The sequence below is a fragment of the Copadichromis virginalis genome, linkage group LG11, assembly GCF_057382275.1.
Source record: "Copadichromis virginalis isolate Kocher_CV1m ecotype Utaka linkage group LG11, C_Virginalis_male_GT1.1, whole genome shotgun sequence".
Classification (NCBI taxonomy): domain Eukaryota; kingdom Metazoa; phylum Chordata; class Actinopteri; order Cichliformes; family Cichlidae; genus Copadichromis; species Copadichromis virginalis.
The window spans coordinates 34652802-34667437 of NC_140628.1; the positions used below are offsets into that span (position 1 = coordinate 34652802).

The window sequence follows — 14636 nt, forward strand, 5'->3', positions numbered from 1 at the left end:
CTTTCATATCTGTTTGATGTTATGTTTGTGTGTCCTCTGTGCAAAAATGGGAGAAGAGAATGGAAAAAATTGCTCACAAAAAGCGTGCCCTCCTCCTCCACCACCTCCTCCACCTCCTGTGCATCATCTCTGTCATTTTCTATTTCCACTCTATTTGTCACCCTTTTTCGTCTTTCATTCTCAACTTGTGCTTCACCCTTCACCCTCTCTCACATCTCTGTCTTCATCTTTCTAGTTTTCCCACCTTTTTTCAGCCCTCTGGAGAGAACATCCTACAGGTTGCTGCACTTACTGCCTGCCGTTTGGAATGCTAATGTGGTCGGCTGATGTGTGACACAGTGACCAGAGTGAAGATAGCTTGAAAGGAGGAGAGAATTGGGGAGTAGTAGGGAGGGAAATGAGAAAGCCAGAGTGAAAGCGAGAGAGCATAGGACCTCCGGGTTTTCAGGGGAGGGAGGGGAAGGTGAATAACAGAGCAGTAGAGGGGAGGGATGGAGGGATGTGACGTGAGCGAGCGGGAGTATGGAAACTGATCATTGCAGGCAGAGCAGCGCTGGATGATTTTACTCTCCCTCATCCTCTCTCTCTCTCGCTCTCTCTCTCTCACCACCCCACATCCCCTGTGATGCTGCTCTGACCAGACTCTGCCTCAGAGAAAAACAAACACTAACCCATCCACATACTCATACACTGACAGGAAGCAGAGAGGGCTGCTGCTGCTCCTTCCTTCCTCTTTTTCTTACACAGATACACACTCTTCCACTCCATCTAATTGCACAACACCCACCTTGCCTTGCAGCTAAGAGAAGATCAAGAGGAGGGCACGGCAGGAATGTGAGTGAGGAGCTGCATCTGAAAACGCCTGCCCAAAAGGACTCCTCCCTCATCTGTCTTGGTGATTAACTCCAGATCTGCAGCAGGTGAGCGAGGCATGTTGAATTCTCATCTGATTCCCTGTGTTGCATGTCGCAGTGGCCACTACCTACTGATTCTCTGTGTCAAAGCATTAGTGGTGTCTGAGCTAAGATCTTCTCCAAGTCGTGTGTAACACATGGTTCTACATGTTATCTCCTCACTGCACTACTAACTGATAATGAAGCTTATCTGATAACATTTGCAGAGCTGGGTTTTGTTCAGAGGATGCCAGCTGAGTGTTTTTGTGGGGATGCACTGCAGTCAGGCAACGCCGAAAAGGAGGATGATTACAGTGCAGTGCGAAGCAGGAACGTACTGCACACACCAGTACTATATTTGAGATTGTATCTCTGTGCTGGAATTAGACTCAGTGGAGATCTGATATAAACAACAAGATTTCCCATCAGCTCCTTTTCTTTTTTTTGCTGCCTGTGCAAAACATTAAGAAAGACAGTGCAGAGCGTTTCTAGTTTAAGCTCCAGAGGCAGATCAAAGTTTATGTGAGGGAGGCTGATTCCCACGCACGCAGTGTGTTAAGGCAGCAGCACCGGTGGCTTCATATTGTGTTGCTTTATCTTGGCTATATAGTGCATATAATAATAAAGACACTCAATTAAGTATATAGGCTTGATTTAGCCTATCACCTCTTCAGAGTAACTGTGGCACAAGCTTTCTGAACATTCATTCACATGCGTATTTACACACACACACACACACACACACACACACACACACACACACACACACACACACACACACGATCTTAGATATGATTTCAAACTAAAGTACACAAATTCATACCTCATACTAAGCACATTATTGTATATTAAATATACACAAGCGTACAAACACACACACACAGTTATTCTCCACATGAATGAACACTTGTTGATCCAGATTTTCAGTTCCCAGTTATTGGGTCAAATGCTTCACAGGCAATGTGAAACACACGCGCACATACACACACCCACACAGATGCCTGAGTGACACCTACAGAAACATCCAGCTGCATCCACATTCGTTCCACAAAAATAAAAGGGAAAGCAAGGTCATGTGGATCTGAACAGCAGAGCTGTGATTTTGGCTGAATTGGTACTACTTCAGAGATGTGTTTGCATTGCGTGGCAATTCAGTATTTACTTTAATTAAAGGGCAAAAATCAGCGAGGCATGTTATCCATTCTCTGATACGATATCTAATCCTTAATACTCTCCTGTCAAACCTGAAATTAATGTTTGAACACCTTTGTTTTACATGTGATTGATGTTCTGTGTTTTGCCTTTGCTAAGTGGAGCACAATGCTTTACATCAGCCACAGAGTCTGACACGTTTTGTTTGACATCATGCTTTAAAAGCTGTTATAATGCAGACAAAAGTACTGGTGAAGCACAAACATTGACGCTACTTAATTTACCTCCAGTGAAACCCTGGATGTTGGACTCTGCTCAAAAATGGAAGTACCTGCCTACAAAAACCCATTTAGCCTGAACTTGATCACGTTGTCTTCATAGCAACCGCTCAGGATGATGTTTTGAAGCAGCACCAAGGCGGATCTCTAATCTTTTAATGTCCAAATTAGGATTTTTTTTTTAAATACAAGGATCCCTCCACTTGTTGCAGACATTTCGTGATGTAACCATTTAAGCAAAACAGATGAGCTGACTTTAGATTCAGGGCTTATTTTCTTTCCTGCAGCGCTGCACATACATCACACCCATGGTCGAATTATGTATTTTTATAACTGGCTTTATTTTTTGTAATCTCTTTATTGAAATGCATATTCCAAGTACAAGGACCAAAACCACCAAAGCAACGATAGGCAGGAATATACTGCAATATTTGAGTTGTGACATTATGTATAACACAAATATTACACTTCCTGGGTTGATAGTTTTTAATTTTCATAAATTGAATTGTGAATACATGGGACTAGATATCACTTGTTTGTTTTTTAGTGTTGGGACTTGTTTCTATGTATAAAAAGATCAAATTTTTTAATGATAGTGTATTTTGTACCAACATGTCTTAAACTTTAAATTATTCATCCTGCTCTGGCTAACAAACACGAATCTCAATGCTTGAAACACCAAGATCTAGCAGAGGAAGAGGGACATTTTAGTTGAGATGGCAGCTGCAGAAGGAGGAACAGGCAGGAAGAAAAAATGTGCTCTGATTATCAGAGGAAAAATAATGTATCTATTTCTTTATTGCTTTAAAATGTGCCAGCAAATGTTTGCTTTCTCCAGCTAATTGGAGAATATATGTAATCCTGTTGTGTCTTATTCAGCAACAAAGCTGTTGCGTCTTACCAGCTTTGCTTTTTGTACTGACATTATGTAAAGAAAAGATGTCTGTGGGGGTGAATCGGGCTGATTTTGATGTCTTGTTGTGTTCCAGTGTGAGACTCCCTGCTGTGTGTTGCTGCACGGGGAATGCACGGTGGATATAGAGACGTGGCCTGAACACAATGAGCAGCCAGGACAAATGGGTCACACTGACCCCAGCTGAATTCGCCTTGCTACAGGAATACACTCAGTGTGAGTAGAGGAGGTACTCTCAGTTTGCATCTGACTGTGTTAAGGAAGCTGTGCTTTTTCTTCAGGGACAATAAGAGGTGACATTACACAGTCTGGTTGATATCTGTGTCCTTAAACTGCAGCCTAAAATGTATATTGTATACAAAAGTTGGACTTGCAACTGGTGTCTTCTAGTCTTACTGACCATTCAAAGTACTTTCACAGCGCAAACCACTTTATCTGCCTTACATAAGTGTCCAATTTAGAGTCACCAATCAATCTAACATGCATGTATTTAGAATACCAGGAACAGGGAGAAGTCAAAACTGCACACAGGATTGACCACAGCACAGGAATACAGCTTCAAGGTCTGAAAAGACAAACCAGTGCCTTAAACCTGGAATCTTTCTAATGGCCAGCAGGAAGATGACTCCTCTAGTTCCAAAAAAGAAGCTTGGTCATATGGAAGTCTATAGGACAATGACTGTTTGTCATCCTCGATGCCTCAGTAATTCTGAGCTCAGTCATTAGTTGCATGTGTTAATAAATACAACATGAATTTTGTAAATCCCAGTTAGAGCCAAAAAGGAAGAAAAACATGCAGAGCCCCTCTGTTTGTCAGTCAGATCAACCTTTTACTCATCACATCCAATTTCAACAGCAAAAATGCTCAGCCTTAATGTGTCACGACATGACAGTCTATGACCAGACTTCAGAACCATGGTAACCTCAGAAAATTTGCTTAGATTCTTCTGAAAGGATGAATTTTGTTTCATTATTTTTTTTTCTTTTCATAATCACAGTCAGGTAGCTTGAGAGTCAATTATTACAAAGTATTTGTGATGATTTAACCTAACAGTAGGAGACTGGAACTTCAGTCTCTTGATCAAATGTTGGTAACTTGATATCTACTGTGTACTTTTTCCATGTTTTGTAGTAGAAATACACCAATATGCTTTCTTGGGAATGCTTAAAGCCAGATTCATTGTCTGGTTTGTGTCTGGTTTATTTAGTTCTTTGTCTAACCAGAGAGGGTTATGAGAATTAAACTAAGGGATAGGCAAAGGAGATGGACTTATGTGCAGTCTCACAAACACCGTGTCACCAAACAGTCATTATTATTCCCTCTCACCTTTTCTTCTGTTTTTCTTTAGCAAGCAGATTTGTTTACATCATACTACTCCTTATTAATTTTTTGTCCTGAAAGTATAAAGTTTTGTCTACATTCTGAGTGCAGGATTTAAAGTGAAAATCTATTTGGTGACATCTTAATAAACTGTAGATCACCTACAGGTTTAAGTTATATACACAGATCCATCTTTTAAACTAGTTTGTGTAAACTGTGTTTTCAGCCTACATTCGGACAGAAGTTAAATCAACAAGTTTCTTGATGTTCTGATCCAAACGATAAATAGTTGAAATGTTGAAGTCATGCACGGTGACTCCTCTGTGTGATACTGAGATCTAGAGTTGCCATTAAAACACTTCTCTGTTCAGGTCAGCATGAAACATGCTTCTCTGTAGATACGTCATGTATAATCAGAGGAGGATAGGAATATGAAAATGTTTCATTGCTTTGATTGAAGCTTAATGCTGACCTTGGTCTTTGAGCAGATGAGTGAAAACATTTATTGTGAAGAAGCAGAAAACTGCAATTGACTTTTCATCAGCAGATTTTTTTAAATAAAAGAGATACTTGGGATTAGATAACTGAGCCGGTAAGTATACACGGACATTTCCTGTAATTTCTCATCCCAGCATTCTGGAGAATATTGTTCTCTTACTGGGATCTATACAATAAGACTGGGCCTCATTCTGCACTTTATGCTTAGAAATGTTTTTCCTTACAGACAAAATGGATATGCATGCAAAATTACAGTTTCATGAAATGCATGCACCTCCCAGTTTTGTTTTTACCACCATGTTTGTCTTAGTGAACCAGAATCGTTTTAAATTGAAAAGCCTGCACTCTATATTTGGAATCAGCATGCTGTTACTGCCACATTTCGTTTACCTCAGGGTGTATCACAGGGAGAGCACTGAAACTGAGAAAAGCCCGATCACTCACTAGGCCAGTTTTAGTTATGGACAGAGTTGAGCTAATCCCACCCAAACCATCTTCCTGCACAGCCAATTGAAAAAAAGCACAGAAAACACTTCTGATTGGAAAGACAGATTACAGCCCACCTCCAAAGTCTCCTATTGCACAGCCTTTAAATGCAATCAGTTAACACACAGAGGTGCTCTTCTCCCTTAGTTAACCCACGCACTTTAACATAAGGGTAGATCATCACATCATGTTTTTTTTTCTGCAGTTTGGAAAATGAGTATTTTGCTTCTGCTAAGTCCATAGGAGACTTTTCCATTAGTGCTTCTTTTCTCACAGGCTGCATGGCACTGAGACAGAGCCTACGACTGTGTGACTGCATTTACTTTTCCAGTAGATGTGTGTTGCGCATTTTATTCTTTTTATAAAAGGATATTTTTACTGGCAGTGAATGAGCATCATAACAACAAGAAAATAAAAAAATAAATAAAAAAAATAAATAAAACAATCCTGAGAGAGGAGAACCCACCAATTGAACAAGGACTCAAATCAGCATCTACAGGTTACATGTCAGCTGTTATAACATCAGGTCTTTGTGTTGCCCTCCTATTATTTATGACATGGCAGGCTGGAATTGAAAGCAAAGCTTAGTCTGCAATAACTAAGGCAATGAATGTTTTGTTCCCTGAGTGGTTGAGGCCTATAAAGATTTAAAAAAAAAAAGAGAGAAGGAAACCTGCTCTTGAGGAATATCACTTTTGTTGTTTAGAAATAAGGTTCTAATAGTAATTTACTCTACGTGCCTTTCATATTCAAGTAAATGTGTTTTGTAATGAATTTAAGTCACTCTTAGTTAGGTTCTAATTGGCAACAGGTCGACATAGTTTTCCTTATATAAAAAAGACGAGAATTTAACCTCTGCAACAACAAAAAAATGGCTATCCTGTTTGCTAACAGGCTGAAACATTAAAGCTGTTAGGATAAACATATCCTAGACTGATCCCTCCACAAAAAAGGAAATAGATGACGTATTCTGCTCGAACTCTCTGCTACAAAAGCAAAACAAATATGTTTAAGTATCTCCTCATTAACTCGTGTCACTGCTTTGTTTATTTAATTTTCTCCAATTCACACGTGAGTTTTGAGTTGAGGCAAGTTTTCACTTCGTCACTGGAAGTTCTTGGAAAGCTGGCAGGATTTCAGCATCATGCCTTCCGTAATCCTCCTCATAAATGGAAGCAAAACCCAGACGTTCCCGTGCACTACGCACAAACACATATTCTCTCCAGTAGCATCAAACCACCACGGTAACAACAACAGTGTGTCTGTTAATGTAAACTGCAGTGCAGTTAGAGTCGCTGTGGTTAACATCAGTTGTTCTAATTATATAATCTTGACGTTGTAATTGCCTGCTCTAACTTGTCTTGCTGATGTAGAAAACTGAAGCTGCTGAAGCGTTTAATCTTTGTGGCGAGCTATGATTGATTCATTTGCAGCCCAACAGTTGGCTTCCCTGCTCACCAGGCTGCGCTCTGGATTCCTGGAGTTTATGTTACGCTCCAACATGTTGACACATTTCATCATTTGAAATGGTACCAGGAATGGAAAATATGATGATACCTGGCATGCTGCAGGACGACGTGCACCACCCACGCATAGTTTTGGACAGACGCTGGAGATACGAACACCAGTCACAGTAAATCGTTTAAAGTGAGACAAATTATGGAACTAGCTGTGGAGAAGAATAGTTGTTACATATTCAGTGTTTCTACAACCTAAGTGGTGTTTTTGTAGTGTCCTTGTGTAACGTCACAGTAGATGTTTCATATGTCAGTTATTTTCAGTCCCAAACAAGACATCTTTTAGTCATTTGAAACAATTTTTTATTTCATTTGCTCTTAGTTTGAATCTTAATAATTAATGCTTTCCATCTCTTTAGCTCTTGTACCAGCTTCTCACTTGGTTTAAAACAACATTGTTCTTCATTCTGTGAAACGCTCCTCTTCTTTTTGGCACATAGTGCATTATGGTGGGGTTTTTACGTGTTTTGCAAATATTTTGGGTTTGAATCATTCAAAATAGAAGAAAGGGGAGAAGGGAAGAAGTATAATAAAAAAAGAGACACATAGTGGTCATAATGGGCAATTATCTACACATGTGTGGAGGCACATGCACGTGGATGTGTGTGTGTGGAAGACAATTTCTGGATAATTATGTTTCAATGAGCTTGGGGCGATTCTTTGTGCCCTCTGCAGCTACAGGTTATTAAAATATCCCTTTATCTGAGCTATAACAATGGACATCACATCCCCTCGCCTTCCTTTTTAATCTCTACTTTTATCTCCCTTGTACTGCATCTCACCCTTCATTCTCATTAAAGTGAGGAGTTCACACTTTCATAACGATTTAATGGCCGTGTGCTGAGGCAGGCACCTAAGATCTGGCTCACAACAATTAAGAGCTTCTATCCATATAATAGATTTACTAATGCAAGTTATGTGGCAGTGAGCTGTTTAACAGAAGGGCAATTATTTACCAAAGAAGGTAAAAAAAAATCCTCAGAGTGTTTATGAGCCTCAAAAACATTACATTTCTGTTCTGTTGTTCCTCATTATTGTGTGGCACAGAATGGTTAAATCATTATCCTGATAGAGAAAACACACTGTAATTCAGCTGTGCCTGCTGAATGTAACAGGCAGTGGATACATAATCACTCTGCTCGGTAATGGTTTTGCGTAGTTGGTGTGCTCATAAAGATGGTCAATAATGATGACACACAGTCAGTTCAGTGTGGGTTGTTTATTTCTAGTCTGTATTGGTAAAATGCGTCCTGAGAAAATCAAAGATCCAAAGCTATTAGTGCAGGAGGTGACAAATTGCTGTCGAGAGGGGAAGAGAGCTCAAATGCAAATGCAAATAGAGACAGAATACCTGCTATTATTAGCAATAACACATAGATTTTTGGACATGTCTTTTCTTCAGAATCTGCAGTGTGGTAAATAAGGTCCAAGCTCTTGTATAGTAACTGGTGGCTCTATAGCAGACTACATCTATTTAAGGTCTGATTCTCTGAAATACGTTTTTTTTCTATCAAATTCTTTTTATACAGGTTTATTCTTATTTTCTTTATTTCCCTTCCTTAACTGCAAGGCTAACCTCTCAACAGATCAGATGATTATAAATCTGGGGCATGCTGTTCGGTTTCATAAACAGCAGCATAACCTCAGCTTCCCGGGCTGCTGGATTTACTTCATAGCAGGTTGGGATTTTAGTTCTAGAAACATTTATTCAGCTCAAACACACAAGCAGACAAACATATGTTCACTGGACACTTCAGTTATGCCCTGTTGGAACTGGATTGGAGCCCATTTTACCTTGAGAACTGTTCTAATTATTCATGGTACAGATTCAACAAGGTGCTGGAAACATTCCTCAGACATTGGTGCATATCGGCATGATAACACCACACTATTGCTGCAAATCCTTGATGTAAATCTCCTGTTTCAGCACACCCTGAGCTGCTCTAGTAGATTAAGATCTGCTGACAATGTAGTGAACTCACCGTCAGGTTCCAGAAACCAGATTTTCACTTTGCAACATAGAAATGGTCAGCGCCAATACTCAGGTGGCCTGTGGTGTTTGTTGATGCTCCACTAGTACTAAGGGGCACAACGTGTTTTTACATTATTATTACACAACCACATTATTACATCACTACCACCAGTAACCACTGGTACCATTCATGCTGTCTTATTGTTTGCACCCAATTGTAACCCTACCATTCCAGTGGTGCAACAGAAATCAAGACAAAAAGTGAATTATGTGAATTATAACCGCAGCTTCATGTTTTTAAGCTAACAGAAGTGGCACTCAGTGTGGTCCTCTGCTGCTGTGACCTGCTTCAGTTTTTTTGATATGTTGTGCATCTAGAGATGGTCTTCTGCATTCCTTGGTTGTAACAAGTGGTTTTTTGAGTAAGGATTGCCTTGCTCGAAGCATGTCTGCTGATTCTCCTCTGACTTCTGACATCAACAAACCATTTTTGCACAGAGGGCTGCTATTTACTGGATAATTTCTTCTTTTTGGGCTCTTTGTTGTAAACCGTAGGGATGGTTGTGTTGAAAACTCCCAGCAGATCAGCAGTTTCTAAAACACTCAGATCCACCACCTGATGCCAACAATCATGCTGTGCACAAAGTCCCTTAAATCATCTCTAGTCACCATTCTGATACTCAGTTTGAATTTCAGTAGGCCATCTTGACCAATGGCCAGTGCATATTTATCTGTTGGTGACGATGAAAAACAGTAATTAAACAGTAATTACTTATCAACATAAAAAATATCCCTCACAGGCCTTTTTCATTTGTATAAAGAGAGCAGAAAGATACCATACGTGAAGCACAAACTTAAACAAGCTTCTTAATGTAATTTGTAATGTGCACACACCAACTTGTGCTTAGAGAGAAATGTGAGAAAATTAACTTCACTAACATTAGAACCTGGTATCTGTGGTGCAGCAAATTGATTCAGCAGTAGGGCTCATAAACTCTCTGTAGCATGCAGTAATTATCACAGCAAATCTCTGCCTGATGAAGTTATTTTTGTCCAGTGCTGAGTGCTTAAACAGAGAGTGAAAATAATGAGCCACTGTGGTGATTTCAGTCTGTTTTTTAGTCACAGCAGTCTTTGGCATTTTGTCTCTTTCAGGGAAATGACAATAGTTATATCATTTTTGTGTGGTTCAATTCAGATTTTTAACTTTACATAATGTTTACATTTAATATTTACCCATATCGAGTTGTATTATCATGTAATATATGCTACACGCGACTGTGACCACAGTTAAAGTGGGCACACCTTCAGCTGTGTGTGTACGACTGCTTTTAGAGAGATAAATAGAGCAGATATACTGTATTCATATTCACATTTACTACATTCACCCACCTTGTCCCCCAACTGCCTATGCTGAGTCTGACTGTCACACATTAGTCTGCACTGGATGTAACAATACCTGCATGCAGTAGCAGTGGCACATCTGTCACAGAAATGCTGCAGGTTGAATTGGTAGTGGAATTAAAATTATCCAGCAGAAAAAGAGCAGCAGAAGGATGAAATCACAGCTGCAGCTGAGGTCCGAGCAACAACCACACCGAGGCACCGCCTCAATCATCAATGCTAGACAAACATCTGCATCTCAGCCAGTGGGTGTATAGAGATTGGTTATTAATAAGTAATGAGCAGTAAATATTTGCTTAGTTTTCCCTTAACTTGAAAGATACAGTAATTTGGCTATACAAATACACCAGCTGTTCATATGGACTAGAAGGAATACAAAGGTTTTGGTATATTTAAATCCTGTACACTCTACCTCTAACAATAAAATTAGATCATACTGTATATAAAATATTCACACTTGTAGTTTTCTAGCTGTTAATTTGCTACAACTATAAACTGAGTGTTCAGGATTTATTTTTCCATGTCACGACAAAATATAGCGCTTACATCATAAATGAGAAGTATTTTTTAAAAATGCTAAAGATGTATCTACCAAAAATAAAAAATAAAAATGAAAATTATTCAGGGCTATTTTATTCTTCTGTCTGCCTTAGAAGTAGTACCTTATACAAGTTAAGTGTATTATGTTTGTGTATTATTTTATTTCAAGTGAATACTTTTTCCCAGAACTTGTAATTTACCACATTTTTTACATCTTAGGGGAATTAACCTGATGCATTTTCCTTTATCTAAGTACTAATTCACTTTGCAAGCAGCCTGCATATTTCATTAATGGTCCATCTCTTCCCTGCTGAAAATAGTTATTTGGTATTGTATTTGTTTTAGTATGTTATTGTGACCTTTACATGTGTTCACAATTCTGTTTTATCTAGTTGTTATCCCCGGTTGGTGTTTTCAACTCCTGCCCTGTATTTGAACTTGAGGTACTTTTACAAATGTCTGCCATGCCTGTTTACGTGTCCTGTTAAAGGCCATGGCTGGTTTGTAGTTGTACTAAATGTGGATGATATATTTAATGAAGCCCTGAATAATGGTTAATATAAAAAATGATCTAAAAGATATTAAGTCAGGTTTCATTCATGGTCTGACCTTTACAGTTGGTAGAGCAGAATACATCTTCACAGGTCTGACTCACATATGGAGGTGTGTCTCCCTGTAGGCATCAAAATGCTGCATCCAAGTTAAATCAGCAATACTGAGTGCATGACGTGCATGCCTCTATAGCACTTACAGGTGCATCCACACCTGCATGGGTACAGAAAAAAATGACACCTACTGCAGATAGGGTAACTCCATGAACCCACATTTGTTTTTATAAATTAAAAACCAGAAAATGCAAAGTACTTTGAACTATATAATATAACTGAATTATGTAGATATCAATCATATATAAAACATAACACAAATAAAGCATGTCTGAATGTTTTCTCATAGACTCAACCAAGAAGCTGAAGGATGTGCTGCAGGAGTTCCATGGAGATGGTGTGTTGGCTAAATACAATCCAGAAGAGGTATGTTCAGTTTATACTGGATTATATAACACATAGTTTATAGTCTATTGACTCAGGAAATGCCAACAGCAAGCATATATCACACTTCAGCATTTCTTTCCGAAAACATGAGTAAGTGATTTAGAGAGATTTTAAACATGCATACATTTTAAAGATAAAACAATAATCAAGAACGCAACTAAAAAAAAAATACTCAACTACTAATTGCTGCATCATAACAGTTCACAAATCTCTAATTCAATAACAGATAATCACAACTACATAACTGCATTTTCAAAATGTGTGTAAATATGTGATGTGCTTATTTTGTGCATTTTAAATGACATAACCATGTGATACTTCCATGAATATGTCGCGATTCTTTCTTTCTTCAATGCTGCGGAGTGTAGAAGCAGGAAATTCTCAGCCAGGTATCTGCTGTCTCTTCCTCTTGATTTATTTTTCATTTATTGTCTGTGTTTTTCTAGTTTCTCTAATCACTAAATAATTGAACTCTCTTAAGGATTGTAGAAACTTCTAGAGGCAATGCAACCTATTGCAGGAAAATATTAAACCCTTAAAGTGTTTACCACAATCTGGCAATAACCATGTGCGTGAGCAAAATGACATTAAAAAAATAGGCTCACTGTTGTATCTGTCTGAACACAACTTGCAAATTGATACAGCTAGCAAAACACAACAAAACAAAAACAGTTGTCATCAAAGCTGCATAAAAAGGCATCTGTATGTAGGCCACACATAGTGCAGTAAATAAAAGAAGCTAAAACCCAAAACAATTCAGACATAGCCAAGTACAAAAATGTGCAACATTTTGCAAAATATTGAAAACATGATACTGAAAATCATCGGCATTTCACTCAAACCTGAATTCAACAACTAGCGCTCTTATTTTTATTTTGTTTTAGGAGATTGACTTCCAGGGCTTTAAGGTCTTTATGCAAACATTCCTGGAGAGTGAACTCCCTGAAGAGTTCTGTCAACACCTTTACATGTCGTTTAGCAACAAAGGACCCAAACCCAGTCCCTCATCTTCTGACAAACCTCGAGTCTCTGGTAAGTGTAGAAAAGAAATTCTTTCCCTAACATGCCCTCAGTTCATAAACACAGCATGTTGGTGTTTTATAGTCAGTGATGTGTATAAGAAAACATCCCCACTTGTGTTGCTAAGGTTCAGCCAATATGTCAGTTATTCTCGTCCTTCACTGCGCTTCTTTTGGGGATTGTTATTGTCATCGTAGAGAATGAATCACTTTACTCTTCCTTTGCTGTGTGAAAAAAAATGGCACTGTCACTGTTTCTGTTTTGTGCCATTGGACAATTTATTCAATTTAATGCCAAGTCCAGCCCGATGGCACTCAGTGTAAATTGTAGTGTAGAAGCTGCCAATTGACTTGGCAATAGTTTTGTTTGTTTATAGCAATATACTAATGTCTCATTTGTGTGTGGTAATGACTAACTGATATTAAAATAATACTTAACACTTCAGATCAGTCCTCGTTCAGACAGCATCTCCTGCACTGCCACTTGGCTTTGACACCTCCTTGACTGCCTACCAGCTCAGATAATTAATAATAAAGTCTGTCTCGTGTCACTGAGTGCTAAAAAGCAACATGTGTTTTATCTTCAAGTGACCAGGCTCTCTAGCTCTCATTAGATAAGGTTTTTATGAAGTTTCATTGTCCACAGAGGAAGGAGGTTGGGGTGGATGATTTGAATTTTTGAGACAATAAACTCAGAGTAAGTTGGGCAAAACTGTCTTGGTATTGTTTTTATTACACTTCTAATATTGGCGGCCTTTAATAAATCCTCAATAAAAATGTCAAAATACAAAATGTAATCTTAATTTATGGTTTTCATAAACTGAACAATAAACTTGTATAACCATAATGTTCAGTTTATTGTGGTATATTTCTCCAGTGTGATATCATGACACACAAGGTGACTAAGCAGTGAGAACAGTGTGTATGTGAACTAGCTATTGACTATACTGCCAGAGCTTGAGTTGGCTAATCTCCTGGTTCAGCTTTACTTCATGTATAATAGGTCCAAAAGGAAAACTTAAGCAGATCACTCAAGGTTTAAAAATAAATAAAAGAAAATGTGGGAAAAATATTTTCTCTTCCCATAATAAATAAAAAAGGTGTTTAAACATCTGTTTGTCTGCCTTATAAGAACAAATACATGAAACATATATAAACTTAATAGCAATGTTAACAACAATATTAATAATGAACTTTCGTGTGTGTGTGTGTGTGTGTGTGTGTGTGTGTGTGTGTGTGTGTGTGTGAGAGAGAATGAGTAGATAAATAAATAAAAATAAATACAATAAAATAGATAAAGCCCAAACCAAGAGATTCAGTTAAAACATAACATTTCTGGTACCAAATATTCTGATTTTTTTGAATACATTCAACCATTTTTAAGATATAGCTTCTTTTCTTTTTACATGCAGTGAACAAATCTGTCATAAGCACTCTGTTTTTGGAGGATACCTTTTCTGGCATAATGCATAGATGGAAAATCATATCTAAGTGTATATTGTTATTTAAGTGGAGAACTTTTTGGAATAATGGGTTGTCTAACAAAAACATCAGCTTTGTTTCATGAAACAAGACAGCTGCACCATCTGTG

General features: G+C 38.3%; 1 protein-coding gene across 1 annotated transcript in view; it reads left to right on the top strand.

Moving 5' to 3' along the window:
* Positions 1-543: 543 nt before the first annotated feature.
* The window catches only part of dgkb (diacylglycerol kinase, beta), an 80431-nt gene continuing 66338 nt past the window's right edge, over positions 544-14636 (top strand). Inside the window, exons 1-5 of the mRNA XM_085472170.1 lie at positions 544-920; positions 3313-3452; positions 11929-12005; positions 12395-12415; positions 12911-13058. Coding sequence (XP_085328296.1) covers positions 3383-3452; positions 11929-12005; positions 12395-12415; positions 12911-13058 — 316 coding nt within the window. The 5' untranslated portion in view covers positions 544-920; positions 3313-3382. The remainder of the gene's footprint in view (positions 921-3312; positions 3453-11928; positions 12006-12394; positions 12416-12910; positions 13059-14636) is intronic.